We start from the raw sequence: 26,305 nt of genomic DNA, 5'->3' as shown, positions 1-26,305 counted from the left end.
GGTGATGATAACAATTGGCAGTCACATTGATCCTCTGGACTTGCTTGCTCCCACTGGCCACCTTCACTCCGAAGCAGTTTTGGAACCCTGGAGTCATAGGATATTCTGCTGATGACTTTGGAACCCAATGTGCCCACAAACGTTAAGACTTAATTTTATTGGACGCAGTATTTGTTAATGCCAAAACCCGCCAGCTTGGCTTCCAGGGAAAGTAAAATTTCAATCTGCAAAGAGGCTGTAAAGCTCCGATCCTAATGTTGTTAGTCGTCACGTGACAGGGGAGTTGATCCATCACAGGCTGAGCCTTTATGTGACTTAGTATACATGGAAATGGTTGATTACATGTAAGAATGCTTTCCCCCATGTAAACGGGAAGAAGGACGCCACCCCCAAAGACCAGATCAAAACTATTACGTTTATTATACGCTTACATTTTATTTGATTCTGTTTGCATCCCTAGAATTAGGAGCTCAGGGTCGGGAGCCACGGTGTAGGGGGTGGGACTCAAACCTCTGGTGCACTGGAAGAACAGCCAGTGTTCTTAACCGCTGAGCCATCTCTCCAGCTCCTCTGTAGGTACTTTTGTGTGTTCATGAGTATCCTCCGTGAGGACTAGTAGCTGGAGGGGCTGTTACAAATTTAAGAAGTTTTCTGTCTGCCCAATTTTTCAAATGTTAGCTGAATTTTACTCTTAATGCCTTTTGTCACAAGGAAATATTAGTGTTGATGGTCAGAAATTTTAAAAAGACCTAATAGACCTAATCACTGTCAAGATCAACTACATTTGCTTTCCCATAAATTTCAGGGACAACTACGCCCTTCCAGGTCATTAATATGCTGTGAGTGATTAAGTTCACTTGTTTAATCTAAACACACACACAGAGTGTCTTAAGCCCCTCCACTATGTGGCATTCTTTCCTGCCTGCAGTTAGTGGATTCAGGAGTTTCCATCCCTGTGACACAACAGTGTCTGTCACCTATGGAGTTCACACCCAAGAACCACACAGTGGAGTTTATGAATGTGTTTAGTAAGTTTGCATCTATGCGTTCGTCAGCATTCATAGCCATCCTGCACCACGTGTGACCTGTGATCGGTGGTTATAGCTGCATGACTGAGAAGTGGTCTTGCCTGTAGACTCTGAGCCGGAGCCTATGTACCAGCAGAGTGGAGCAGCAAGTGAGTTTCCTGGGACCAGAGAGTCACTGTGAGCCATAGAGCTCTGTTGTCCTGAGGCAGAATTTACATGCTCAAGGTGGGATTTAGTTTCTAGTTTCCAGTGCTTTCCGGAGTAAACCAAACCAAGAACACCCTGGCATCATGGGATCAAGAACTCAGGAACTCAGTGTTTTATATCTAACTGGGGTCCTGGCTGCACATCACATCAAAAAAGCCATAATTATTTAGAGCATTTAATTCAGAGAAACCTTTGACCTGTATTTCCCTCGCTCCTCTTCTCACCTTTTCAGGTCCCAAGAGACGGAATCTCACCGTGTAGCTCAGGTTGGCCTGAAATTTGCAGTCTTCCTGTGTTAGCCGCTCCAGGGCTGGGATTACAGGGGCCGTATGCCAGACTTTGTGACATAATGCCCGTGCCAACACACACTAAAACAGAAATGAGAGTTTGGAAGTGTGCCTTCAAAGGCTGGGCAGGGTCTGGAAAGCTTTGTAGCTTTTATGTCAAGCGTAAACAGTGAGGTAATAGTTCAGTCTTGGGATCAGCAGACGCTGTGAATAAGATGAGTTTTTCACCACTGGCTCTAATTAGGAACTCCCAGAAGCTCCCCTCCCCCTCCCCCCCTCGGAACTCAACCAGTGACCCTCCACCCCCACCTCCCATGCCTCTAAGAGCCACTAGGACCTCGGAGATTACTTCTAGCTCAATAGCTGGCGCTGGAGTGGATGTTGTAACAGAGCAGCCAGCCTGACTCAGAGTCCTGGATGTCTGAAGTTCCACAGAGCGTCCTGACAGCTTTCAGGGGCTCCCTGTGGCTTTTGGCAACTTATTGATTCCAACAGAATTCAGAGTTGGAACCTCTGCTGCAGGTGCCCACAGCACCAGCCCACGGTCTGTCTTCTGAACACGTCTGCCGGGGTCTTGGCTTAGGATTGGGACCATCTTGTCTCTATTCAGAGGTCGGAGGCCCCACCCACCTGCGCCTTCTGCAGGGAACCTGGCGGGTGCTCCAGCCCCCACTGATTGAGCTCCTCTGCTTCCCATCTCTAAGACACTCAGTTAAGTTAAGCCTAACCGGGCTCTGTTCCCACAGGTGGTGGAAAACCAGCAGCTCTTCAGGGCCCTCAAGGCTCTGCTGGAGGACTTCCGTTCAGAGCTGCGGGAAGACGAGCACGCGCGGCTGCGGCTACAGCAGCAGTACGCCAGCGACAAGGCTGCGTGGGATGTGGAGTGGGCTGTGCTCAAGTGCCGCCTGGAACAGGTACCTGCCCCTATTGCCACCTCCCTCGTGAACACTGTATGTGTGTCTGTCCCCTCTACCCTATCCAGGATGGGTGGGGAAGAGGCATAGGTTCTTCACAGTAACCGTGCTGCAGGGTCAGAGCTTGAGGCTACCTTCAACAGTAGCATTTTGTTTTGCTATTTGTCCCCTGGTGCTAAACAAGGCTAGGGAGGCGCTCCACTGAAGGGCTGGCAGCATGGACCTGTCGACATATGGAGATGACCACAAGAAGCCAGAGCTGACCTTTTTTTTTTTTTTTTTTTTTTTTTTGTTGAGACAGAGTCTCACTGTATAGTCCTGGCTGGACTGGAACTTGCTGTGTAGACCAGGCTGGTCTCACAGAGATTCACTTGCCTCTTCGCCTCCCAAGTGCTGAGATGAGAGGTGTGTACTGTGGTTTTGCGACCTCTGAAAAAGGCAACATAGGGCTGCCCTTTAGAAATTCCAGAATACCAGAAAGAGCTTCCACTCGTGGATAGGAGACCTTGTCAAATCCAATCTCCTTTTTATACTGAGGAAACTGAGCTTGCCTCAAATCTGAGTCGGCGCTAGGATGGGAAGAGCCCGTGTGAACCAACTCCAGAGAGGATTTACAGCCCGGCCAGGGGAGTGTGGCTTGGGCTTTGCTGAGCTCAGCTTCTCTGTGTGTCTCCCACACACTCTGCTGCTCCAGTGTGCTTCTGGGTCATAGTATGAAAACCGGGTCTGTGTGATGTTGGTCATTTATTGTCTAGCCTTTGTTGTGAGGCAAACTATAAAGTAATTAAAATTTTATACGAATTGGCTCAACCATGAAAGTAAACACTTCCCTAAAAAGGAGATAGCTCATAAATAGCCTCAGTTGTGATAAAAGATGTAAAGGGCTTATATTACTCCCAAGGAACCAGTTCTCCTAGGACAGCCCCACCCCCACACCCCAGTTCACTTGCTTGACCACATGACCTGCAGGTACCCCTGAAGATCATCTACACTACCACCTGACCGCCCCCCTCAAGTTTGCCTGCATTACCACTGACCCCGGGTACCCTTCAAGTTCACCTGCACTTGTGTCTCCTCCCCCACCCCCCCAACACCCACACTGCCATCCATCATCAGATTCCACAAGCTCCCCCAGTCTGTCCTCTGACTTTAGGTTTGGGGCTTAGAGTCTGTATAGAGTCAGGAACATAGCCTTTCAGTCTAAGCCTTTGAAATGATGGACCCCTGGATCACTGGGGAGAAATATACAGGGCTGTTCTTCCATGAGCTGCTGTTTAAGCCCTTTGGAAGTGTAGCAGGCATAGGGGATTTGTGTAGACAAGAAGGAAGATATACTTGTTTTGCCAGCCACTCTTAGACATTGTATCTTGGCTCCAGAGGAGCCCGAGATCCACTAGTGCCTTGGCTGCAGATAAAGCCTCAGGGGAGAAGAGAGCCTTCATGCCAGGAAACAAGCTGGTCCCTCAAGTTTAGAAGGCAGGTGGTACCACAGACTGTTCATCTTCTGCCCTGACTGTTTAGGAAGTGTCTTCAACATGCCCAGCCCAGGATCAGTGAATGGCAGATGTTAATTTACTTGTTCTGAGTCTGGTTTGACCTTTTGCCCTTAAATACGAAACAAAAACCTAGATACTTTCAGTGGAACCCAAATCACCCCTCCCCCGCCCCCCTTTGTTGTTTTTTTTTTGTTTGTTTGTTTGTTTGTTTTATCTCCCAAACTGAGCCTTGCTCTACATATTGAGGATCCAGCAGCAGCAAATGAGACAGGCCTTTTTTAGCTGGGCTTGGTGGTGCATCCTTGTAGGAAGGCTGAGGCAGGGAGATCCCTAGTCTGCGATCATCCTTGGTAACAAACTGGAATCATTTTCAGGATAAAGGTAATTGCCTAGCATGCGTGAGCCCTGCAGCTGCTTGTCTAGGGATCTTTGACCAGTGAGTACTTCATCTCCCTCCTCATCCTCTCTGTACCACCGCTTTTTACATCTATATGTGCTGTATATACAATGTACCACCTCTGATTTTTGCTTCAGACGATAAGTAGTGTTTAAAACCAATTAAAATGGAGAAAATGAGTTTTATATTCCTATCTGCCATTTCCATCGTGCATTTTCAGATAGATCCAAGTACCCTCCCATGTTTCTTCTCTTTGAAGACCCTCCCTTGTCTGTGTGAAAGAGCAGGTCTGCCAGCAACCGTTGTTTTTGTTTTTATTGCGTGTTTTCACTCCTGTGTGTTGAAAAGGGTGTCTCCTTCCGTTCTGACAGTTAGGATTTTATTGTCTTAGCTGGGTAGTTATCTCTCTGATAAAACACCATAACTGCAAGCAAGTTGATGAGGAAAACAGTTCATTTCAACCTATCCACATTGCCATCCACCTCTGAAGGAAGTCAGGGCAGGAACTCAAGGCAGGAACCTGGAGACCAGAACTGAAACTGAAGCCGTGGAGGGGTGCTGCTTACTGGCTTGCTCCTCTGGGCTTGCTCAGCCTGCTTTGTTTCACAGAACCCAGGACCATCAGCCCAGGGGCAGCACCACCCAACATGGGCTGGGGAGACTTGTCTACAGGACAGTCATATGGAGACATTTTCTTTCTTTCTTTTCTTAAAGATGTATTTATTTATTTATTTATTTATTTATTTATTTATTTATTTATTTTATGTAGCTGTCTTCAGGCACACCAGAAGAGGGCATCAGATCATATTACAGATGGTTGTGAACCACCATATGGTTGCTTGGAATTGAACTCAGGACCTCAGAAAGAGCAGTCCATGCTCTTAACCACTGAGCCATCTTTCCAGCCCTGAAGGCATTTCCTTGATTAAGACTTCCTCTTCCCAGAACTGTTAATCTTGTGTCAATTGACAGGAACCAACCACATTCAGCACATTGAATTGAATTTTTGACTCAGCCATTTAGAGGTACTCACGGTTATCTGGCTTGCAGAGTTTCTGATGTTTCTTGTGTGATTTTTGAGTACCGTGTACAGTGATCAATAGTTCTAGGGACCAAGAGCACTTAGAAAAAACAGGGTGTTGCCTGGGCCTCCAGAAGGAGGAAGGCCTAGTGCTGTTGTATTTGCGTAATGTGTCTTCTCTCTGGTTTCTGCCAGTTTGACTTTATAAGATGTAAAGTATGTGTTGGGTTTTTTTTGGCTATTTCACCATCAGGTATTTGAGGGTGAACATTTATTAAACATTTATTGTGGCCCAGCTTAGGCTCTGGCCACAGAATCTTGAAACAGCAGGTATTTTGCCCTTTGATACACTGTACAGAGCTGTGTTCACCATGTCGAGTATACAAAGCCTTACTACTACACACATTGGGCAGATAAGAGAAAGAGATCAGAAAGACAGAAGAAGTTCCATTGCATCAGAGCTGCATTTATCGAAGATTCCATTATTTTGGCCCAGATAGGGGTCAAGAATATTGGACCAGCCATGGCATCACCTTCAAGGAGCTGTAGAGGCAGAAGACAGAGTGGCTTAGACTGGGAGGTGGGGCTAATAAGGAGTCTGTAAGAACTGCACTCAACAATCTAGAGATTTCACATTCAATATTCTTATTTCTGGCCTTAAAAATCCACGGATCTGTCCAGCTTGGCTTATGGATGTATCCTGCAAGCCTGTGTCAATAAACTGAGCTGTCTTTCCCCTTCCAATGCTGGACTTCCAGAAAGGGTGTTCCCATGTCTTTTCTTCTTGGCAGCTGGAAGAGAAGACTGAGAAAAGCTTGGGCGAGCTGGACTCCTCTGCTGAGGGCAAAGGGGCCTTGAAGAAGGAGAGAGAGGTGCACCAGAAACTGCTGGCTGACAGCCACAGCCTGGTGATGGACCTGCGCTGGCAGATCCATCACCGAGAGAAGAACTGGAACCGGGAGAAGGTGGAGCTGCTGGAGCGTCTGGACAGCGAGCGGCAGGAGTGGGGGCGACAGAAGGAGGAGCTCCTGTGGCGGGTGGAGCAGGTAGGTGTGCTGCAGAAGCAGCAACAGAGCTCGGCAGCCCAGAGTGCACCGCAGCCCCAGAGTGCACAGCAACCCCAGAGCACTGCACAGCCCCAGAGCGCACCGCAGCCCCAGAACACAGCACAGCTCATAGATAGTTCTCAGCCCAGTAACATAGAGAAAGGAGATTGTTGCTGTCATCGGCATTCTATTGAGAGAATCCAGAGGAAGAGTGAGAAATGCAATGCCTCCCACAGTAGAGATCTTGGTCCTGGGATCCATGTATTACTTTTGTGTAGTTGTGCCCTGAAGACCCGTGAAAACAAGGATGTGATCAGCTTTGGGTCAGTTGATGGTTGCTTGGTGCTGGGCTTGGACCGTATGTGGTGGTTAAATCGCAGGACAGAGGAGGGCCTTCATCTCATGGTGGACAGGAAGCACACAGAGCAGTCAAGAAGAAGGACAGGGCAAGGCCACGGCCCTATGGACCTGCTTCATCCAGCAGGACCCCACCTCTTACCTTCCACCACCTCCCAGTAATACCATCAACTATGAATTTGCCTAGGAATTCATTCATTCATTCATTAGGTCAGAGCCCCGAGGATGTAATTAGTTGAAAGGCCACCGTGGACACTCCCAGGTCAGTATTATGTAATGTAGGCATTTCTCAATCCAGTGAGGTTAACAATTAAGGTTATTCATTACATCCTAACAGCACACACACCTTTCATTGCAGAGGTGGTAGGAGACTTTCCTTTGTGTGCATGTCTGGGGAGTGACCTTTTAAAGGGGTCTGGAGATTAAACTTGAAAGGGGAGGTTATTTCAGGTTGCCTTCGGGGAATTTTTCCCCAGAGTACTCTAACTCTTAAGATGGCGACGGAAGCCGCGGAGATGGCTCCAGCCTGAACGGAATTGTTACCATTAGCGAAGTAATTACCAAACCGAGTTAGAAGCCACTGTCTGCTGGTGATTGCTCCTGCTGTGGGTATTGCTGAGCCGTGATTAGATAGGACCAGAACCAAGGGAGTTATCTGGTAGCTCATCATCTTCCGGTAAACAAACTCAGACGGATGTGGGGAGAGCAGAGGGAGTTGCTTTCCCGCAGCCTGAATGATCGCTCTCTGCATTGCGCACGCATTGCGCACGGTTGGTGCAGCTTAAGTAGCTGCAGTAGGCCCGGAGCGATGTGAGAAATTCAGGTTTTTACATCACACTGAGAGGAGGTTTTAGAATTCCTCAGTGGCTAGATTTCTCAGCCCACAGATAACCTTGCTTCTTTCAGTCCATCATTCTTATAAATGCGAAAAGCCTCAAGAGATATCAGTCAGTTAGAAACAGTAACTCGGATAAAGGGGATCATGACTCCATTATGAGAACTCACTCAGCCTGTGCTAATAAGAGGACCTTTTGAGAAGTATGCTCTGCTAAGTATGCTTAGCTACGGCATGGTTCCTATGCTAAAGTTTAATGGAGGTGAATTTGAGTTTAAATTCGCATGGAAATTTTTAAATGGGACCCAGGAAGCACTAAGTGACTTAGAAATGACCCAGAACCTTTGACCCAGAAACAGTAGAAAGGGAGAAAGAGCACTACAGACTGAAGGAGCGGAGGCTGTCCCCGTGGATCACCAGTGAGTCACCCTGCTAATATTTGATATGGCTCCACTTCAAAATTCTCCAAATACTACCAAGAGGAAAGTTATCGCTTCCTGTTTGGTTTGGAAACGCAGCCCTGTGAAGGATCTGCCAGATTGTGCCTCGCATCTGTGCTCTGTTGAGTGGGTCTGCCTCAAGGCGGAAATTCGGAGCTAACAGTAGCATGTATTCTTATAAAATAAACACCAATTTATCACACCCAACTTGACTTTTTCTTAGGAGACGTGAACAGATGTCTCTGCCCCAGATGGAGTTCTGAATACAGATCAAGGGATAATTCCAACCCAAATCTAGTTTAGCAAACCATTGGGTTTATTTGGGGTACTTACAGAACCATGGATGAGGGATTACTTATAGGAGCCTGGTGGCTAGCAGGAGGGCACCTCACTGATAAGCCCCACCGAAGCACATGATTTGTGAGGTTGTACGTACCTATGGTACACAAACTGCAGACAGCTCACCCAACTGGGGCCTTATTATTTCCCAACTGTTAGTGTTTATGTAACTTTGAGGGAAGACTCTCAGTGAATCTTCTCATTCCCTGTGCTTCCTGGACCTTGTGTGTCGCTTGAAGCTTTCTATTCCCTCTGAGAGGCCGTGTTTCATCTCCCAGAAAACAACAGGTAACCTGCGGCAGCCTGGCCCTAGGGGCCTTCATTCCCAGCCACTGTTTTGCATTGCTCACCTTGGGTGTCCCTGCTCTACCCCAGTGAGGCCATCATGTTCCCTGTCATGGGCCTTTGAGGATCCCCTTGTCTAGTCATTGCTGCTTGTTGATCCTGTCCCAGGCCTCTTCAGCTTTGAAAGTCACACTTGGCATGAGTTCGGCGGGCACCTAAGGCTTTTGTTTTTCTTTGGGGAATGAGGAATTTCTAGCAATGAAAACCTTGGCCAGACACATCTGATGACACTCAGTATCTGAAGTGACCCGGGCGGGGCTGAGCTGTCCACCTCACTTTGAGACTATTTTGGGGGGGTGATAACAAGGACCACGAGCTGAGCTTCATTTCTGTGTCTTAGGTGTTGTAGCGTCCGCCTGGCCGGCCCTCACACCTGTTCTGTAGACCCCAGCATCTGGGCAGGATATCCCTGTTTATCAGAGCGGCCCATGATGAAAGGATGCTGCACACATACAGATGCAGCTCTCAGAAATGGATCTAATTTCCACCAAAGTACTCAGCATCTTCAAGGGTTTTGTAATTTCAGTGCCCTATTTGAAAACTCATACAGTAGCCATCAGAATTATCTGAAGGAGGACGTCGGCTCAGGTGAGAGCCTACGGAGATCTATGTACAAGCGGAAGCACGCACAGGTTTCATGGCTCCCCCTGTTGCTTGCTGGTTTAATGTCTAGCTGTACATTCCATAGATGAAGCCAATATGTAACTTGATATCCCTCACAGCTCCCACTTGATATCTGACTCCTTGGGAAGCCGTATAACCTTGGCTGTGATAACTTGATATGGACAAAGAAATGGCACTAAATCCATTTTCCACTTGCAGAACATGTGCTTCATGCTTTTCCAGTGTCGTTAAACTCCCGAATAATTTCTACACCGCGTGAGGCGGTGCGTATGGTGGACATCTGTCAGAACGTGGCTACGGTCACTCAGCGTGCCTCATCTATCCTAGCAGAAGAACTCTCATCTCAATTCACTTTTGACTGGGGGGTAGTTAGCTTTTATGTCGTCACACTACATCTCCCCATAGGACCCATCAGCTCCCAGGTCTCAGCCACTGAGCGTATCTATCCATGTACTGAGGGAGCTAAGTCAGCTACCTTCAGAACCTGAACAGCCAGCTCACCCTCTAAAACCTGTTCAAGGGGTGACCTTCTTCTCACCCAGTTATGAGGTGACAGCCTTGAGATTTTGCTGTCCTTAATCATTCGGCATAGAACCTGTTAAATATTCTGTTTGCATTAACTGTCGTTCTGCCATAGGTTGAAAGTACAGTAGGTACTCAGCCCTGGGAAACCCTACCCGCTAAAGGACCCATGATACCATTACAGCAGCACGCAGGCATCTCACCAGCAGGGACTGCCAGCTCTGGCCGCTTTGGCTCATGGCTATTTTTTTTTTTTTTTTAATTTTAAGGAAACCTGACACTCAGCAGCCTCAGTGCGAACTACTGCTGGCCGCCCGGGTTTATTTTTGAAGTTCCACTTTACTGAGTTAGAGCGCGTCTGCTCATAGCTCTCCTCTTTAGTCGTCTCCTCACACACACCCTCGGCACACATTTGCGGCTTCCCAGCTCGATGCTTGCATCTTAATTCTTCGCCCAAAATAACTTGGGAGAGGATCATGTGTTGAAACTCGAACGGCACTGACACGTGTTAGAGGGATGTAATAAAAAGCTTTCCTTTTTATATAATTTTTTTTAAAGCAGAGCATTTAGCATCATTAAGGGAACTGCGAAGAGATTGAGGGAGGGGGAGAAGAGACAGAGGGAGCTGCGCTCAAACCCAAAGAGATTGGATTATTCCCCAATTTAACAGTGAACCTGCTGCAGGTTGCCATCTAAGGTTTTGCTGCAGGTTGCCCCTTTCTTAGATGAACAATAATGTTCAGAGCTTTCTGAGCGAACACCTCCAAAATGAGAAATAAACTGAGTAGTGGTGCTTGTGTCCTGTAGACCTTACTCCTTGATGGATTACAAGCCACACTTCTGCAAACTTATGGAGGTAGGCTCAAATTGGGTTGCAGAGACGCAGTTTGTAAAGATGCTCTCAAAAACCATCTATCTGGATTTGAGGGATGTTGCGAGCCGGGATTTTTTTTTTTTAGAAATTCTTCCACCATCTCAGCACTTGAGAACTGAAAATCTTCAGTTGGCCACTCTTTCGAATGAAGTCCAAATGCCACTTTGGATTTCGTTAGAAATTTTACTTACTCAAGAGAATGGTCAATCTAGGAGCATACACCAGCGAGGATCTCATTGGAAAGTCCTTCAAGCTTCAGTTGTAGTTTCTATAAGTGGGGTGGGGATGGGGGGAGCTTTGAGCCACACCTCATTGGTCCTCTGTGATTTTACATAGCTAGCTCTCTGATAAACTACTCCAACTGCAAGTTCACTCCAACTGCAAGTTCACCTGTCTGTATCTACCAATCCCCTCTGCCAACTCACCTGTCCGCTCATCTCCACTGAGCTAAGCCACAACTGAGAAATCACGTCTGCTGACAAACCAGCAGGCCATACATCCGCAGCTACAGGCCCTGCCTTCTTAAGTGCTGGGATTTGGAGCAGGGCATTGCAAATGCTAGGCACGTGCAGTCTCACTGGCTTTATCCTCAACCCCTTCATCTCCAATCTTCTCACTCCGAGAAGTGCTTGCCTGTTGCCACTTCAGTTTTCCAAGCTAGACCACAAGCGTGCTAGATCTTTAGCCATCTGTATAGCTAACCCTCTCAAGCAGAGGTAAAGCCGTCTTTAGCACCACGTGGTTATACTCCAGTTCAATCACTTGAGTTATATATAGAATTTGTTATCCCCCTTGAATCAATTAGGAAAATGCGCTTCATCTCAGGAATTTGCCATCCATGAAAGTATTCTATGGAGCATAACTAAAGTCCTGGAGGTAATTGCAAATGAAAGTATTAAACCTGATACTTATTCCCATTAAACTTAAAAAAAAAGTCTAATTTCCCACGAGTGCAATAATTGATAAATAAATTATACGACTACAACAAAAATAAAGAGAACGAGAGCAAAGACTCCTCCGAACATCAGGGAGGCTTGTGTGGCAAATCAGATTCTGCAGCCCTGGTATAAAGCATGCTTTTCTTCAGAAAGCATCTGCGATCTTGTGGGGCATTCGGAAACTAAGGTCAGAACTGTACACTTGCTTCCAGCCAAGTCTTTACAGGTAGACACAGGCAACTCAATACAGCAGGAAAGGATGGTCCTAGAGAGATTCTCATGCTGAAAAATGGAAGCTGACTATTTTCATTTTTAACACCCCTCAGTTACAGAAAGAGAAAAGTCCCCGGAGAAGTGGCAGTTTCCTCTGCAGCCGAAGGGAAGACGACACACGCCCTTACCCGCACCAAGGAAGCCTCCACCCCTCTCGACCCGTGTCCATGTGGCCCTGTGAAGACACTGACTCCATCCCATTTGAAGACCGGCCACTCTCCAAACTGAAGGAGTCGGACAGGTGCTCGGCCAGTGAGAACCTGTACTTGGACGCTTTGTCCCTGGATGATGATCCAGAGGATCCACCACCCCTCAGGAACTGCCTTGCCGAGGTCAGCCTGGGTTTGTTTCCCCGAGGTTCCTAATGGCTGGAGGGAGCTGTCATTAAGTGCAGCTAGTATTGAGCAGAGTCCCCCCTCATCAGGTTCCCCAGACAACCTGTGCATTGAGCCATGTGAACCATTGCCATTGGCGATGTGATGGCTTTGTTTGGTGGACCTGACCCCAGTCCTGCTGAAACGCTGGACTGTGGTCCTGCTGCGTAACTCTTAAGAAAAAGTATGGCGAACAAAACACAAAAGAGGAAAATAAATGTGTATTTCTCAACTCTTCTTGAAATTGTAGTACAGTTTTCTGATTCTAGAAAGCTAATGGCTGAGAAGTAATTCTGTATTAAGAAATTTCTTAACATTTGATAGCTATCAATCACTAAATGGCAGCTATTATAAATATGCTATTCTGGGCAAAGGGGAAAAACATCCAACAATCAGATTACCAAATGAGTGACTTTAGAGAGCCACCAAATTTCTGTTACATTTCTTTCCAGTGATGATTTTTTTTTTAAACCTTGTTTTTAAAACTGGTATAGGGATAATGAGACGCTGTCTCAATAAACCTGGGAGGATGGAATGGGGACATGGGTGTAGGGATCATTATATGTGAACCAGTTAATAGTGGCTACACTGGATGTCAGTTTTTCAAATATTTCATATTTACAGGGACTCGCCTCAGATAGTGTTGAAATATGGAGACGTTATATGACTTGAATGTACCTGATTCAAAGTGCTCAAACCACAGCACAGGGTTTCAGATTTCCAATTCTTCCAGAGTTTGGGGTAGTTGCATGCACATAATAAGTTGTCTTAGGGATCGGAATCAATTCAAACCCAGAAATCATTTTGAGTTTTGTATACATCTTATACACAAAACCTGGAGGCAGTCTTACTCAGTATGTTTATTGTGTGTGTGTGAAACACATGTCGGGACTGGAAGCGTTTCCGATTCTGAAGTATTTCCTATTACAAATTTTCGGATTGAGGGATGCTCAACCATGCAGTCAGTGACGTCACACACCTTAATCCCAGTGGTGTGTATTGGGGTGGTAGAACGTTTGTCAGCCCTGCCCATAGATCTGCAGGCAATGTATATAGCCCAGTTTCATAGAAGAGAGGGTACAGGGTCAAAGTGGGGACTTTACTCCTCTGTGCAGCAGAAACAGAGACATGCTGTCTGTGAGGAGGGGCACCCTTCAGTCTTCCTGTTCCCAGGAGTACGGTTTCATTACTGTCAAGTGACTGTTGCTTCCAAGCCATGTTGGCTTGAGAGTCCTTTCCCAGTAGACAGACAACCTGTGCGTCTGTGGTGCTGTTGGCCAGCACAGCTCTCTCTGCTGTTACTCTTCTTTGGGTTGTAATCGAGAGTGCTAAAAAGCAAGCTGGGGGGTCCTATCCCCAAGAATGCCACACCAACCTCCATGGCAAGATTTAGACTGGAGGACATCAAGCTCCCAACTCTCTTCTCACTGTTACCCTCTGCTCCCACCCTGACACGCACGCACACACACACACACGCACACGCGCGCGCACCACAATTGCTCTGAATCAAGGTCTTTGAACTCCACGAAGTCAGGAGGTCTCCGCAGGAATGCACAAGAGCCGTTCGCTCAACAAGCTCAGTCAGGTCTCCCGCTCAGGCACCTCCTCCTTCCAGGAAGAGACTACAGAGGCTACCCTACCCTATCCGTGATGCTTCGGATGCTGCTTTTACTGGTCGGCTTCAAAGGGCTCAGGGCAGTGGCTTAGGACTCAGCCTCCTCCGTGAGCATTCCAAACCCCACCTTAAGGGATCGGAGCAGAACAAGTCACTTTAGCCCAGACAGGATTCCTAGGAAGCCAAGATTGACTGATTCCAGCAAGTATTTGTTTCCCCTTTACAGGAAGAAGAGAGTCGCAAGGGCAATCTTCAGAGGTAAGTCGATGTATGGCTTTTAAATCGTGCATCTCGTTGACATGCTGTGTTTTTAGTTTTAGCAACAAAAAGGGTAACATATGCTTTCTATGCTGTGTCCAAAGGAGTGTTCGGAAAGGCCCGCTATTAAACGAGCCAAGGAAAACTTTGCTTCTTGCAAAGTTCAGAAAGCCCCTCCATCCACGAGGTGTTGGACTTGCTATGCATGGGCTTGTAGTTAGAGGCTTTCCTGAGGGGAATAGACTGGGGTTGCCACCCTTCACGTTAGTGCTTGCCGGTCTGAGCTCCCTGCTTCTGCCTTTCTCCCTTACGTTGATGGATATGGGAGCTCTCCAAGTTTGCTTTTCTTCCCTCTGTAGATTTTATTTCCATCGGGTGCTGTTTCCCTGGCAGTTTGCCGCTTCCAGCTTTATCCTTTATTGTTGGGTGAACTCGGAGGCTCTAAAGGAGTGTCTCTTTGCCAGCCCGTGCTGGCTGTTGTCCACACCATCAAGATTGTTGCCTAGGCACGATCTGTCCTTCTTCTCTGGTCTGCCCCGGGCAATGGCGAAGTCCACATGTGGGCTTGGGCTCTGGAAGTAATTTGCATATCCCTCTTAATGATCTGTTCCGAGGGCCTCAGTTTCCACATCTGTAAACAGAAGAACTTCGGTTTCTCTGAAAGATGCTCTCTTTTCTCTGGGTAGCTTACGTGTACGGGCACACAGGGAATCAGTCACATCTGACACAGAGGAGTAGCACGCAGCTGTCACTGCTGAGAGCTCCCCAGCATCCATAGCAGCATATTATCTTTGTGTGGAAGGTGAAGGCGGAGGCTGTGAATCCTCGCCTTTGATAGTCCAGGCCTCCCATCTTTCTGTTGCCTTTATGCACTATGACCATGTTTTTTATTTACTTGCTTCTATTGATTTCAGAAGTAGTCGACACAGGGATCATAATCTCTAAACAGCATTAAAATGTCCAACACAAAACTACGGAGGTCCTGGCCCCCTCCCCTGGCTGTGCACCCTCCAACTTCTAACAGTATGGCCAGTCCTGCCACATCTGCATCAGGAGGTGCTCAGTCATGCTTCCAGTACACCCCAGTCTTATTGTCTCTCCAACATGGCTGCTTCTAAGTGTCCCTCCATTCTCTCTCCTCTCTGCACTCCTCCATCCAGCTCACCCCAGAGCCATGGAGCCCCCACCCGTTGCTTCCACTGGTGGTTCTGTGTAGACACCACTGAGAGTACACGCTTGCTCACCGGGTAGCCTCAGCGTGGCCTATTGTTAACAGGTTCTGTGGAGAAGCCGTCTGTGTGCTGGATCTGGGGTCACCTCTGGCATGGCTAGGGCTATGCTAGAACCCCAGGTATAAACTCTCTCAGGTGAGGGGAAGCTCATGACATGTGAGAGTGTCCACTTTGCCTTCCCACTTCGGCTGCAGTTGCCAGAGATTCCAGGTCACAAAGCTTCTGTCACCTCAGGTGGCGGGCACATCCAGGTTTGAGCATTTGTTTGCCCAGGTGGGCAGACCGGCTGCATGTATACCCCAGCTACCTTCTGACTTGTCCAGTAGGCCACCCACCACCTCTGTGTTGGCAGATGGGCACATGGAAAGCATTCAACAAATTTATGTCTGATTGAAACAGGCAGAGTTTAAAAAATGCCAGCATTGAGGAAGTCCACACTCGCGTTCATGCGCATTGGCTACCAATGTCCAACTATGGCTTTGTCACACTTGTCTTCCCCCTTTATCGTTGGTCACAGATCTAAGCGAGTTTGTCGCCTATAGAGGACAGTAATGGTGAGGGCATTCATTGGGGGAGTGTATCAGCCACTCAGAGGATATCAAGTGACTGGCCCATGCTTTACGAGTTAGGTAGAGGCAGGCACCTCCATGGGTCTGTCTTGTGCAGAGCATGGCCCAGGAGCTGACACCTTTCTTTTCTGCATCTTTCCCCAGGGCTGTGTCTGTGTCCTGTATGTCCGAGTTCCAGCGTCTGATGGACGTCTCTCCATTCCTGCCTGAGAAGGGGCTACCTTCCGCTGGCAGCAAGGAGGATGTCACTCCACCCTTGTCTCCTGACGACTTGAAGTACATCGAAGAATTCCATAGCAATGACTGGGATTACACATCCCCCAGGGCTGAGGCCGATCGGCCTCCAGACCCCTGGGCAGACAGGACCGAGGTGGGGCGGGTGGGGCATGAAGCCACCACAGAGCCTTGTCCGGATCCCTCCTGGTATCTGACCACAAGTGTCACGATGACGACAGACACCATGACCAGCCCGGAGCACTGCCAGAAGCAGCCGCTGCGGACCCATGTCCTCACTGAGCAGTCTGGTGTGCATGTGCTGCACAGCCCGCCTGCCATTCGCCGGGTTGACAGTATAGCATCAGGTGGCGAGGGCAGGAGCCGAGCGGACCCCGAGGGCCCCTTTCCTATGAGCAGAGCAAGAGGGAACCTGGCAGATGCCAAGGGGGGTCATCCAGAACCTGTTCTCAACAGGTGGCCTTGCACGCCACCCAGACATCCCCGGGACTGTGTGGAGGGGTCTCTTCGCCCCCTCGACAGACCTATCTGCCCCTCCCTGGGATTTGCCTCCCCTCTGAACAGCCTAGATATGTCTAAGAACATGAGTGATGACATGAAGGAGGTGGCTTTTTCTGTCAGGAATGCCATCTGTGCCGGTCCTGCCGAGCCACACGTCAGGGATATGGCCTGCCAGACCAATGGGTCCAGGACAGCAGGGACACAGACCATCCAGACAATCAGTGTGGGCCTGCAGACCGAGGCCCTACGTGCCAGCGGCGTCACCAGCAGCCCCCACAAGTGTCTCACGCCAAAAGCCGGCGGTGGCACCACACCCGTGTCTTCTCCTTCCCGCAGCCTTAGGAGCAGACAGGTGGCCCCTGCCATTGAGAAGGTGCAGGCCAAGTTTGAACGCACCTGCTGCTCCCCAAAGTACGGTTCTCCCAAACTTCAGAGAAAGCCCCTCTCAAAAGCTGACCAGCCAAATAGCAGGACCTCACCAGGCATACCCCAGAAAGGGTTCAGCGAGTCAGCCTGGGCCCGCTCCACCACCACGAGGGAGAGCCCTGTGCACACCACCATCAATGATGGCCTCTCCAGCCTCTTTAACATCATCGACCACAGTCCCGTCGGGGTGCGGGCTGGGAGCCGATCTCGGTCAGCAGAACCTCGACAGGAGCTGGGTCCAGGCCAGGAAACGGGCACCAGTTCCCGAGGGAGGTCGCCCAGCCCCCTAGGGGTAGGCTCTGAGACGTTCAGGGAGGAGGGAGGAGAGAGCACGCCAGTGAGACAGGACTTATCTGCGCCCCCTGGCTACACGCTCACTGAGAATGTGGCCCGGATCCTCAACAAAAAGTTGTTGGAGCATGCCTTAAAGGAGGAGAGGAAGCAAGCCAGCCATGGCTCCTCAGGTCTCACCAGCGACAGCCACACCGGAGAACCAGTGCCAGCCGAGCCAGGATCCATGGAGGTAAATTGGGTAACTGCTCCCTTCCCCATCAGCTCTGCCTTAGGCTTCCCAGCATAGGAAGCCTGGAGTGGAGTCCGTGTAGCTAGGGCAGAAGTGGAGTGAAGATGGAATGGAACAGGCAGAAAGACGAACCAGAGACCCTTGTAAGCAAGTTTATTCTACCTGTCCCCAGAATAGTAAACACATGCTTTATTCCGGCTTCATCCTCTGGTCAGGCTAAAAATGACTCTTCTTGATCTAGTGTATATTTGCTCTGTGTGTGACGTGGTGCAAGTGTAGAAATTGAGTAAGTGGAAACTGCATGCGTGTGTGTCTGTCTGTCTGTCTGTCCGGATTTCTATACACCCAGTAGTTCTTTATGTGTGGTTGTGTGAGGAGCATGTAACAGTGCATGTGGATAACACGGACTCAAAATTCTTTCATTGGGAACTACAAGAAGAGCTTTTGGATTCTCAGGCCACCTCAGTACAGATCAGCAGTTTGTAGATACAGTAGGGACAAAAATGTGTGCCCTAATAGAACATGGGAATGGTGGCACAAGTCTGTTAGCACTGGATTCTTCTGATATGGATGCCCACAGGTATTCTTGCACCAAAAACAAAACAAACACAACACAAAACAAAACCACAAACAAACAAGGACACTCACAGTGGTATTGCACTTTAGCCCTTGGGAGGCAGAGGAAGGTGTGGCTATGTCATGAGAACCTGTCTCAAAAAGAGAGAGAGAGAGAAAGAAAGGAAAATCCCATGTCTATACTAACAGGAAGCAGCCTGATAATAAGAGTGGTGACAGCCTCAAGGATTTATGCCTCACTGTCACTGCAGTGCTGACCGAGTTTGTCTGCCCAGTAAGTAGTCACATGACTGCAAGTCCTAGGATCCCAGATGTCTGCATGGGTCTGAGCATCGTCCAAGTCTGGCCCACCTACAGCAAGGATGGAGACAGAAGACAGCAGGATGCCCCGGGCTACTCACCACTTCCTTGCATGGCGCCAGCCCTGGATTCCTGGTGACATGAGGAGACAGGTCTCTGTCCTTTGTCTCCCTCAAATTACACGTGGAGGGAGAAATGACTAGCTTCCCAGGCTAGCCTTCCAAGGAGTACTTAACGCAAAATAGAGTTCAAACCAGAAGTAGGTCAACCAGTATTGATTTTGACAGTTGCCTAGAGAAACGGCAGTCCTCTGACCCGCTCTTCCCAAGGTCTGAGTTGTCAGGGCAGATTGGTTACATGCTCTGAGAAGAATGGACATCGTAGGGTATGAGTTCTCAGGTAGCAAACGGTGTCTTCTCTCATCTCGTGGCTTGGGAGGGTCTGTATATGTCTACTCTGCCTTCAGTTAATATAGAGCTTGCTTTAAGGCATCATCAGTTGGCTACCTTGAGTTTCTACTCGTATTAGAGATTTATTTGGGGCACAAAAGAACCTTTGTATTCTTGACAGGGAATGTTTAGGGCAACCTACGAACATAGATAGCCCAGAGGACATGGTTTCTCCCCCTTCTCTCAGATGTTCACGTGTTCTAGATGCCAGGAGAATCAGTCATTGCTGTTTGGACTGACCCCGTCACAGTAGTCCCATCGGAAATCGCCTTTCATCTTTTGGTGAATGTGTGCCAGGCCTGGTTTTCACGCCCAGATAAGCAGAGTTGTTGGTGTTTTTCCTCGCCTGTGCCAAGCACCCTGTGTGGTATCCTCACTGGAATCTCAACATCTGAAAGACAGGAAATGTTTCTTCCCCTGCTCTCCTCACCCCTCAAGTGACCCTGCCCTCTCTCTCAAAACTTGGCAGCAAGGCAGAGATGTGCAGAGAGAATGATGCAACATAGGTGGCACCCTTCCCTCCAAGAGCTTAATGTACCCTGGAAGGAACGGTTGAGCATGGGCAGCTATAGCTTGTGGTGATCAGAGCAACGCAGGCCATATGGCCAGCCCTCCTATTGTCCTCCCTCCCTTTGCCACTGAAGTTCTGTCAGAGAGCTGGGAGGACCCTGCCCCTTGGTTCTGCTTCCTCCAGTGTCTTGACTCACAGCAGAAGACAGCCCTGTGAGCTGAGCCACGGCTTCCTTCTGCCTGGTCTCCCTCTGAGTGAACACAGAGGCCACCACTCCCTCCTGGATGCCATCTTGGAGCAGGGGCTCTACTTGTACTGTTTTGTTTGAGACACTTTCCAACCGACTTGTTTTTTTCTCTTCTTTCTCTGTCTGTCTGTCCAGAACCAAACTGTCTTACTAACTGCCCCCTGGGGACTCTAGCCCTGCCTGCCTCACACTGTAAGTGCTTCTTCCCCACCTCCACCCGCCCATAGAGCTGTGTGTGTAGCTGATGTACTCGTGGTTGGCATTCGGCATTCATCCTCATCTGTGGACGTCCACTCTCACCCCCAAGGGACAGACGCTGAGCTCAGACATTCCATTTTGCCCACCTCCAGGGTGGACTACTTAGGATATAGATTCTGCTAAAGTTTCTCCTCTCGTGTAGTTCAACAGAGAAGCACTGGCCAGGAGGGACCATCTTGGGTCTTGCCTATGAGAGTCTTTGGCTTTACCCACCACTGCTCACTCACATCTTGGTGATGCCGTGGGCTGGGGTATGGCCTGCATAGTGTGCTAAGCCTTCTCTCTCTTGTTTTTCAAACAAACATGAATCAAGAGTAAACCCCAAAGTCTCTTGTCCTTCCAAGTCAGTCCATTGATGAAAAAGTAAGTTCTTGGTAAATACAAACCGAATGAATAGTAACAGACATCCCTGTTCCTGAGTGAGACCTATAAGAATGTATGCATTTTGGGAAGGGTCAAGGATGCAGTCACCTCCCGAACTACCTGAAGTTAATAACAAAAGTAGAGCTCGCACACCTTTATCTAAGCACTAGAGAGCAAGAGGCGGTAGATATCTAAGTGTGAGGCCAGCCTACTCAACATAACAATGTCTTGGAGGGGGGGGGGACCTAGCTACCATTAGATAAAAGGTGTGTCCCCATAGCAGGGGGTTGGGGGAGACCTTTCCCGCAAAGCCAGCTTACTGGTTTCTGGATGACAGACAGCATTGCTTGTTTCTGTGTGCTGTTCTTATAAGGAAAATGTTCATTTCATTTCCTGGACAGCATGGTTTCGTGATTTTTCCTGCAAAAACCGATGCTAGTGAGGAGGGTGTGGTGGTCTCTGAGAACAGCTTGTTCCTGTTCACCCTCAGTGGGAAGAGGAGCTGGCTAGACCTGAAGCCGCACCAACATGCAGCCTAGGGGCACATGTTCCTTCTGACAGTAGTGGGTACGGGGACATGGATTCCACAGACCATCCCGATCCTCCCTGCACTATGAGATGATGAATGAGATAGATACAGCAGCACCCTGACTTTGAGTGTGTCCATGTGGTAGCTATCCTGGCTATCAGGGTACCATCAGCATACATGAATGGTGTAGAGAGGGCTCTTCCTAGGTCAGGTAAGCTGCCTGCCCAAACCAGGCATTTGATGGAATGACCTCAGTGTTAATATTTCCTTTTTTGCTGACCCCTCAGGAATAAGGGAAACACTCTGCCCCTTTACTCCATTGGTCCCTGGCTGCCCTCGGGTCATGCCATCCTCCCTGACCATCTCCGAGCATCGTCTGCCATGTTTTATCTTCCCCCGAGAACCACCACCCATCCCCCGGACACAGCCTCTGCTCCTCCACCCCCACTGTTCCCAGCCTCATCATCTGGGGTCTTTCATTGTTAGTCACGTCTAACTCTGGTAGTTTGCCTCTTGACTTCTTGTGGGACCTTATCTACGACATCATCCGTGAGCCACACTGCATGTGACCCAGCTTTCCACAATCCCTGATCCCCGACATGCAGGCGAAGGACACATAACCCTACATTCCTTTTAAACAAGCAAGCAGCCACAGATGGCCCGATATTGTATGTCACATGATCAGCCCTTAGCTCGTCACAGTGAGTGAAAGACAAGCGTGGCATAGCTCTAGTCATAAGATCACCACCACGGTGAGGAGTCATTAAAGAAATCTAGACCTCAATTAAAATTTCTGGATCCAACGGGTTTTCTTCCACAACTTGTGGGAGTTTGTTTAGCCTGCCAACAATCAGCTTGGAATAAACAGAGTTCTGTTTGAATTTCTTTGCTACTACGGCTGGATGTAACCCTAGGTCACTGTGGATGTAACCCTAGGTCACTGTGGACCTCAGTAGCCTAAGATCCCTTGAGACCAGCTCAGTAGCTCAAAGGATCCTTCAAGAGGCTCAAGGGTGAGCTGGGGACAAAGTGTCCCCAGTCGTTACTTCTTTGTTCCAGCCCAGTTCTGGAGATGCCCTACAAAGCAGCCCCGTGTCACAGTGTTGCTGTGTTCTGTCACCTCGTTAATAGGTCGCATCACTAATCATTCATGTGGCGTGTTTAACCTATCATTTTAAGTTACTCCATGCATGCAGTACATCATTCATTCAGATGCTGAGGCTGCCTGGTCTGTATCATTTGACTCCAGTGTGTTTGGAGTGTGTTGGGACTGTGGCCCACATGACACACTGCAGATCTGAGTAACATTGTCTCCCTCTCTCGGCTCTGAAGGAACTGCCTTGTTCTGCGCTCGCGCCCTCCCTAGAGCCCTGCTTTTCCAGGCCAGAGAGACCAGCAAACCGCCGCCTTCCATCCCGTTGGGCCCCACCTTCCCCCACTGCCTCACAGTCTCAGTCACCCGGACACCCGATGTCCATGGAGGAACACGGTGAGGAGGACCCGCCAGAGGAGAAGCCACACCCGTGACAGGATGCAAGCTTGCGTGGATGATCGCCGGAATAGTTCACTGTAATTTGCATAACCAGACCATCACCGCCATCAGCCAACCTCCATCCCAAAGGAAAGACGTAGATCCTTTTCTCAAGGTCGAAGGATGCTTTTAAAAACACACGGCTACTGAATGTTCAACCTGGTAAACTGAGATGTTTCAGGAATGAAACAGTAAACGTGCCTGTAGTCATTTTTTTCATAGCTCAGAAAACTATTTTTGTCTCCCATCTTTTTTACACATGATATATTAAACAAAAAAAGGTAAATAAGGTATAAATAGATTTAAAGAGTTTTAAAATGTACATTTGAAGAGATTCCGAGCACCCTTGTTCTCAGTTCTGCCTGCCTGTTGAATTTGCACTGTTCCGTTCTGGTTGGGTTTCTCCATGTTGAGTTCAGAGTGTTCTAAGTTAAATTTTATTTTGTCCAGTCTTAATTTTTCAGGAGTCTTTCTTAACGCTTCAGACTGTCTTAACTCAGTGAACTTTTTGTAATGAAAAGGCCGTGAGGCCAGAAGACGAGAGTGTCTGTCATCTGGAAGGATGCAGGCCAACCTTGCTGAAAAGGTACGGAGCCCTTCAGATAGACTTAAGACTCTACGTGACCCATCTGCCCAGCCTGACCGCACGTCCTCGGGCAACTGTACATACACTGCTCTGTCCCTGCCCTCACCTGCGTGTGCGTCGGTCCAGTCCACTGTAACTTGTTGTGAAGTTCCTTGTACCGTGTGTACTGTTGCTGTTGGTCTCTTGTACCAGTAAGACAATGGCGCCATTTTTTTTAATTATTGTTAAAACATTAACTGACGGTGTACAAATCTCACTTGACATTTTTCTTGTTTAAGGAAAAGCACTATAAAAAAAAAAATCATAAGGAGGCCAAACCGAGACAAACAAAGGTGCCTCAGGTCAGCCTGAGACCACGGTGACATGGAAATAAAGTCCTTACAAGAAAGCAACAGGGTCTTGGTGTCACCGTTTATTGCTGGCTCCTTCTTCCCGCTTATCTTCTTCAGCTCTAAATGGAAAGTGTCTCTGGGTTTTCCTGTAGCAGACAGAGTGCAGGGGACTTAAAGGAAGGGCTGCACATACTAGGAAAGAGGGACACAGCAGCGGTAGGCATCACTCTTGTCTCCGTGCAGATTTTGCAGCCCAGCGTGTTGGTGTTGTGGGTTGGGGTTCCAAAGAGACTGTGGAGGAGCACAGACCTGTTTTTGAAGGGTCAGAGCTTCTGGCTTTCAAGTTTCATTAACCCAACCGTTCCCTTCTTTTTCAGATGAGGTAATAAGGCCTTGTGTAGTTCCTCCTTAAATGGTCTCGGGACAAGTGTTAGTGAGGAGATGAGCAGTTGCAGTCCTGATGTCATATTGGTAGAGACATTAAGGCGTGCAGCCACTGTGGAAGACACCCTAACATTCCTTTATCCATCCAACAGTTACCATGTAGTCATCTATTCGCAACTTGGATACACGGAGCTTCTGAGTTGAAATAAGACTCATATAGATACTTTTCACAGCAGTGTTACATCGAACAGTCAAAAAATAGAAACAGCATACATGGCCACCCACAAAGGAGTGGAGAAACAAAATGTGTATACACTGTAGAATATTAGTTAGTAACAAGGAAAAAGGATGTATGGTACTCTCTTCAATGTGGGCGAACCTTGAAGACTTAGTATATGAGATATATCAGTCATAAATAACTATGATTTCCACTCCTGTGACATTTACTAACCAGTCATTTGTAGAGACAAATTGAAGTAGAGGTGACCAGGAATTGAAGGCAGGAGAGAAGGGAGTTGGCATGAGATGGTAGCACAGCTTCAGTTTAGCATGAAGAAAAGATCCCGGAAGTAAAAGTCATGGCTGTCCCACATCGAGAGACACTTGATGCCACCGAATTAACACTTTAAAAGGGCTAGCACAGGAAAGCTCTTGGACACTTTACCACAATCAACCCTTTTTAAAGTAGAAAATAAAAATTTTCACATAGCCACACTAGATAAAGCCACAAAGAACTTCTCAGCAGATCGGTGGTTTGTGGGAGGGAGCTGGGGTCTGGCGCCATGGCAGTTCCTAACCTGTTTGAAGCTTTGGGCTCAGTCCCTAGTCTTAAAGACAGAAAGCACTGCTGACAGGTGCAGAGCAGCACAGAGGGAGCCAGCAAGGAGGGGCTGGGATGCTCACAGCATGAGTTGGAACTGCTGTCTCCAAGTCTGTGTCCTCTGTATCCTTACTCTGAGACAAGCATCCTAGGTATTGGTGCTGATGGTGCCCATCCCCTTGTTAGTTTGGGAATCCTAGAGAAAGACATTCTCACCAAGGTTTCGTCAACTCAATGCTCCTTATCGCGTTGGAATAAGTCATATCATGATGTTGTTCCAAAGCTACCTGAGCCAATACTGGTGACAGGCTGGCCCAGAAAATGCATTGGTGCTGTTAGAATAGGGGAAAGAGGATGCCAGGAAGGCAGAATGGGCTTTGAGTTGCTACAGGGCAACCCCAAAGTTACAGAAACAAGATCTGGTCACCAGAAAAATTGGTCGGACGAGGTAAACTTCCTAATTGGTGCAGATAGTGCAAGCGTCATTCCAGTGTCAATGACGGAGAGATTTAATAAGAACAGCCCCATCAGGTAGCTGGCTAGTTGTGGAGTTCGTGAACAAAGCCATCTGGAACCTCCAAATACTTAGGCCTATCATGGAGTCACTCAGACTTTAAAAGGCAAGACTGTCATTTCCTGCTGGTCAGTCCAAATGGGTGCTGAGGCAGTTCTGTGGTTTGGGGTCCACTGTGAAAGCAGAGCAGCTGTCTGCAGGGAAGGGTCAAAGAGAAGCATCTCCACCCGCCACTATTCATGCACCAGCTGCTCTCCTGGCCTAAAGAAAGACGTGGCAGATTCCTGAGAGCCAGGGAACAAGACTCACCCACCAGCATGCCCTGCCCAGTGGGGGATGGCAGCTCCAGCAGCCTGGAGACCCCAGCAAACCACAGTGGATGGCTGTATACTTGTTCCAGGAGGTAACATGCTATGTTAAGGTTTTCAGTGTTGGGCATCTAGTTTTTAATATATGTGTACATAATTCTAATTATTTTTCTTTACCCTTGTCTATAAAATGACTTATGAGATCCACAGATATTTAATCTCTTAAATTTTTATTAAATGCATTTAATGTTTTGCTATGTAAGAGCTCCTGAACATCTCTCCATGTAGCCCAGCTGACCTTATCAATGCCTTAAATGACATCCAAGACCAGTGACAGCAGGTAAGCTGAGGTTCATTCGGGTCTCTGAGTTTCAAAGGAAACCACTTTCCAGGTTTTAGACATTAGGAAAGGAAAGGGAAAAAGGTATAAATTAATTCTGTTGTGGGGAGCTGGTTCATGACGACTAAGAGGGCTCCCCAGGTGCTATTTGCATGTAGTTGGGGTAGAAGTGGGGTGGGAATCTAATCAAAGTGCTGTCACTGTGCAACATCCTTTGTTGCAGGAAGTGGGGGTCGCCATGGCTAGAGGGAGGGGTAGAGAGCTCTGGAGAAGAACCAAGGCAAAATCAAGGGGTTGTGGGGAGCCCCAAGGGCCCACGGGGAAGGGTTTGGGTTTTCTAGGTGGGAAAACAAAGGCTTTGGCAGATAATGATCAGTGGAGCTCCAGTGTGTGTGTACATGCACATCTCCAAGCTGGAACCACCAGAGGAGGGAGAGGTGTGGGTTAGGGGTGGGGCTCCCAGGCCCAAGGCTCGCAAAAGAACAGGGCAGCAGTGGGGTTCACTGCCGAGAACCACACACTCGCTAGGAACCCAAGAGCCACCCCTAGCTGTTCAGTTAAAAGCCCTTATTTATTCTCCTG

At 48.3% G+C, this 26,305-nt stretch overlaps 1 protein-coding gene across 7 annotated transcripts in view; it reads left to right on the top strand.

Moving 5' to 3' along the window:
* Nucleotides 1–23,419, top strand: part of Mtcl1 (microtubule crosslinking factor 1) — a 111,423-nt gene extending 88,004 nt beyond the window's left edge. For 3 of the 7 annotated variants that reach the window (XM_021149621.2, XM_029471427.1, XM_029471426.1), the window contains 6 exons: nucleotides 2,269–2,436; nucleotides 6,142–6,396; nucleotides 11,997–12,275; nucleotides 14,159–14,190; nucleotides 16,136–17,675; nucleotides 22,241–23,413. In XM_021149621.2, the coding sequence (XP_021005280.1) occupies nucleotides 2,269–2,436; nucleotides 6,142–6,396; nucleotides 11,997–12,275; nucleotides 14,159–14,190; nucleotides 16,136–17,675; nucleotides 22,241–22,435 (2,469 nt within the window). In that variant the 3' untranslated portion in view covers nucleotides 22,436–23,413. Of the gene's footprint in view, nucleotides 1–2,268; nucleotides 2,437–6,141; nucleotides 6,397–11,996; nucleotides 12,276–14,158; nucleotides 14,191–16,135; nucleotides 17,676–19,893; nucleotides 19,951–22,240 lie in introns of all 7 variants that reach the window. The other 4 variants (XM_029471429.1, XM_029471428.1, XM_021149620.2 and 1 more) reach the window with 3 other exon arrangements.
* The last annotated feature ends 2,886 nt before the right edge of the window (nucleotides 23,420–26,305 follow it).

This window comes from Mus caroli, chromosome 17 (assembly GCF_900094665.2).
Source record: "Mus caroli chromosome 17, CAROLI_EIJ_v1.1, whole genome shotgun sequence".
In the NCBI taxonomy this organism is placed as follows: Eukaryota; Metazoa; Chordata; class Mammalia; order Rodentia; family Muridae; genus Mus; species Mus caroli.
Note: the sequence above shows the minus strand (reverse complement) of the source record. Positions and strands in the feature narration are given on the sequence as shown.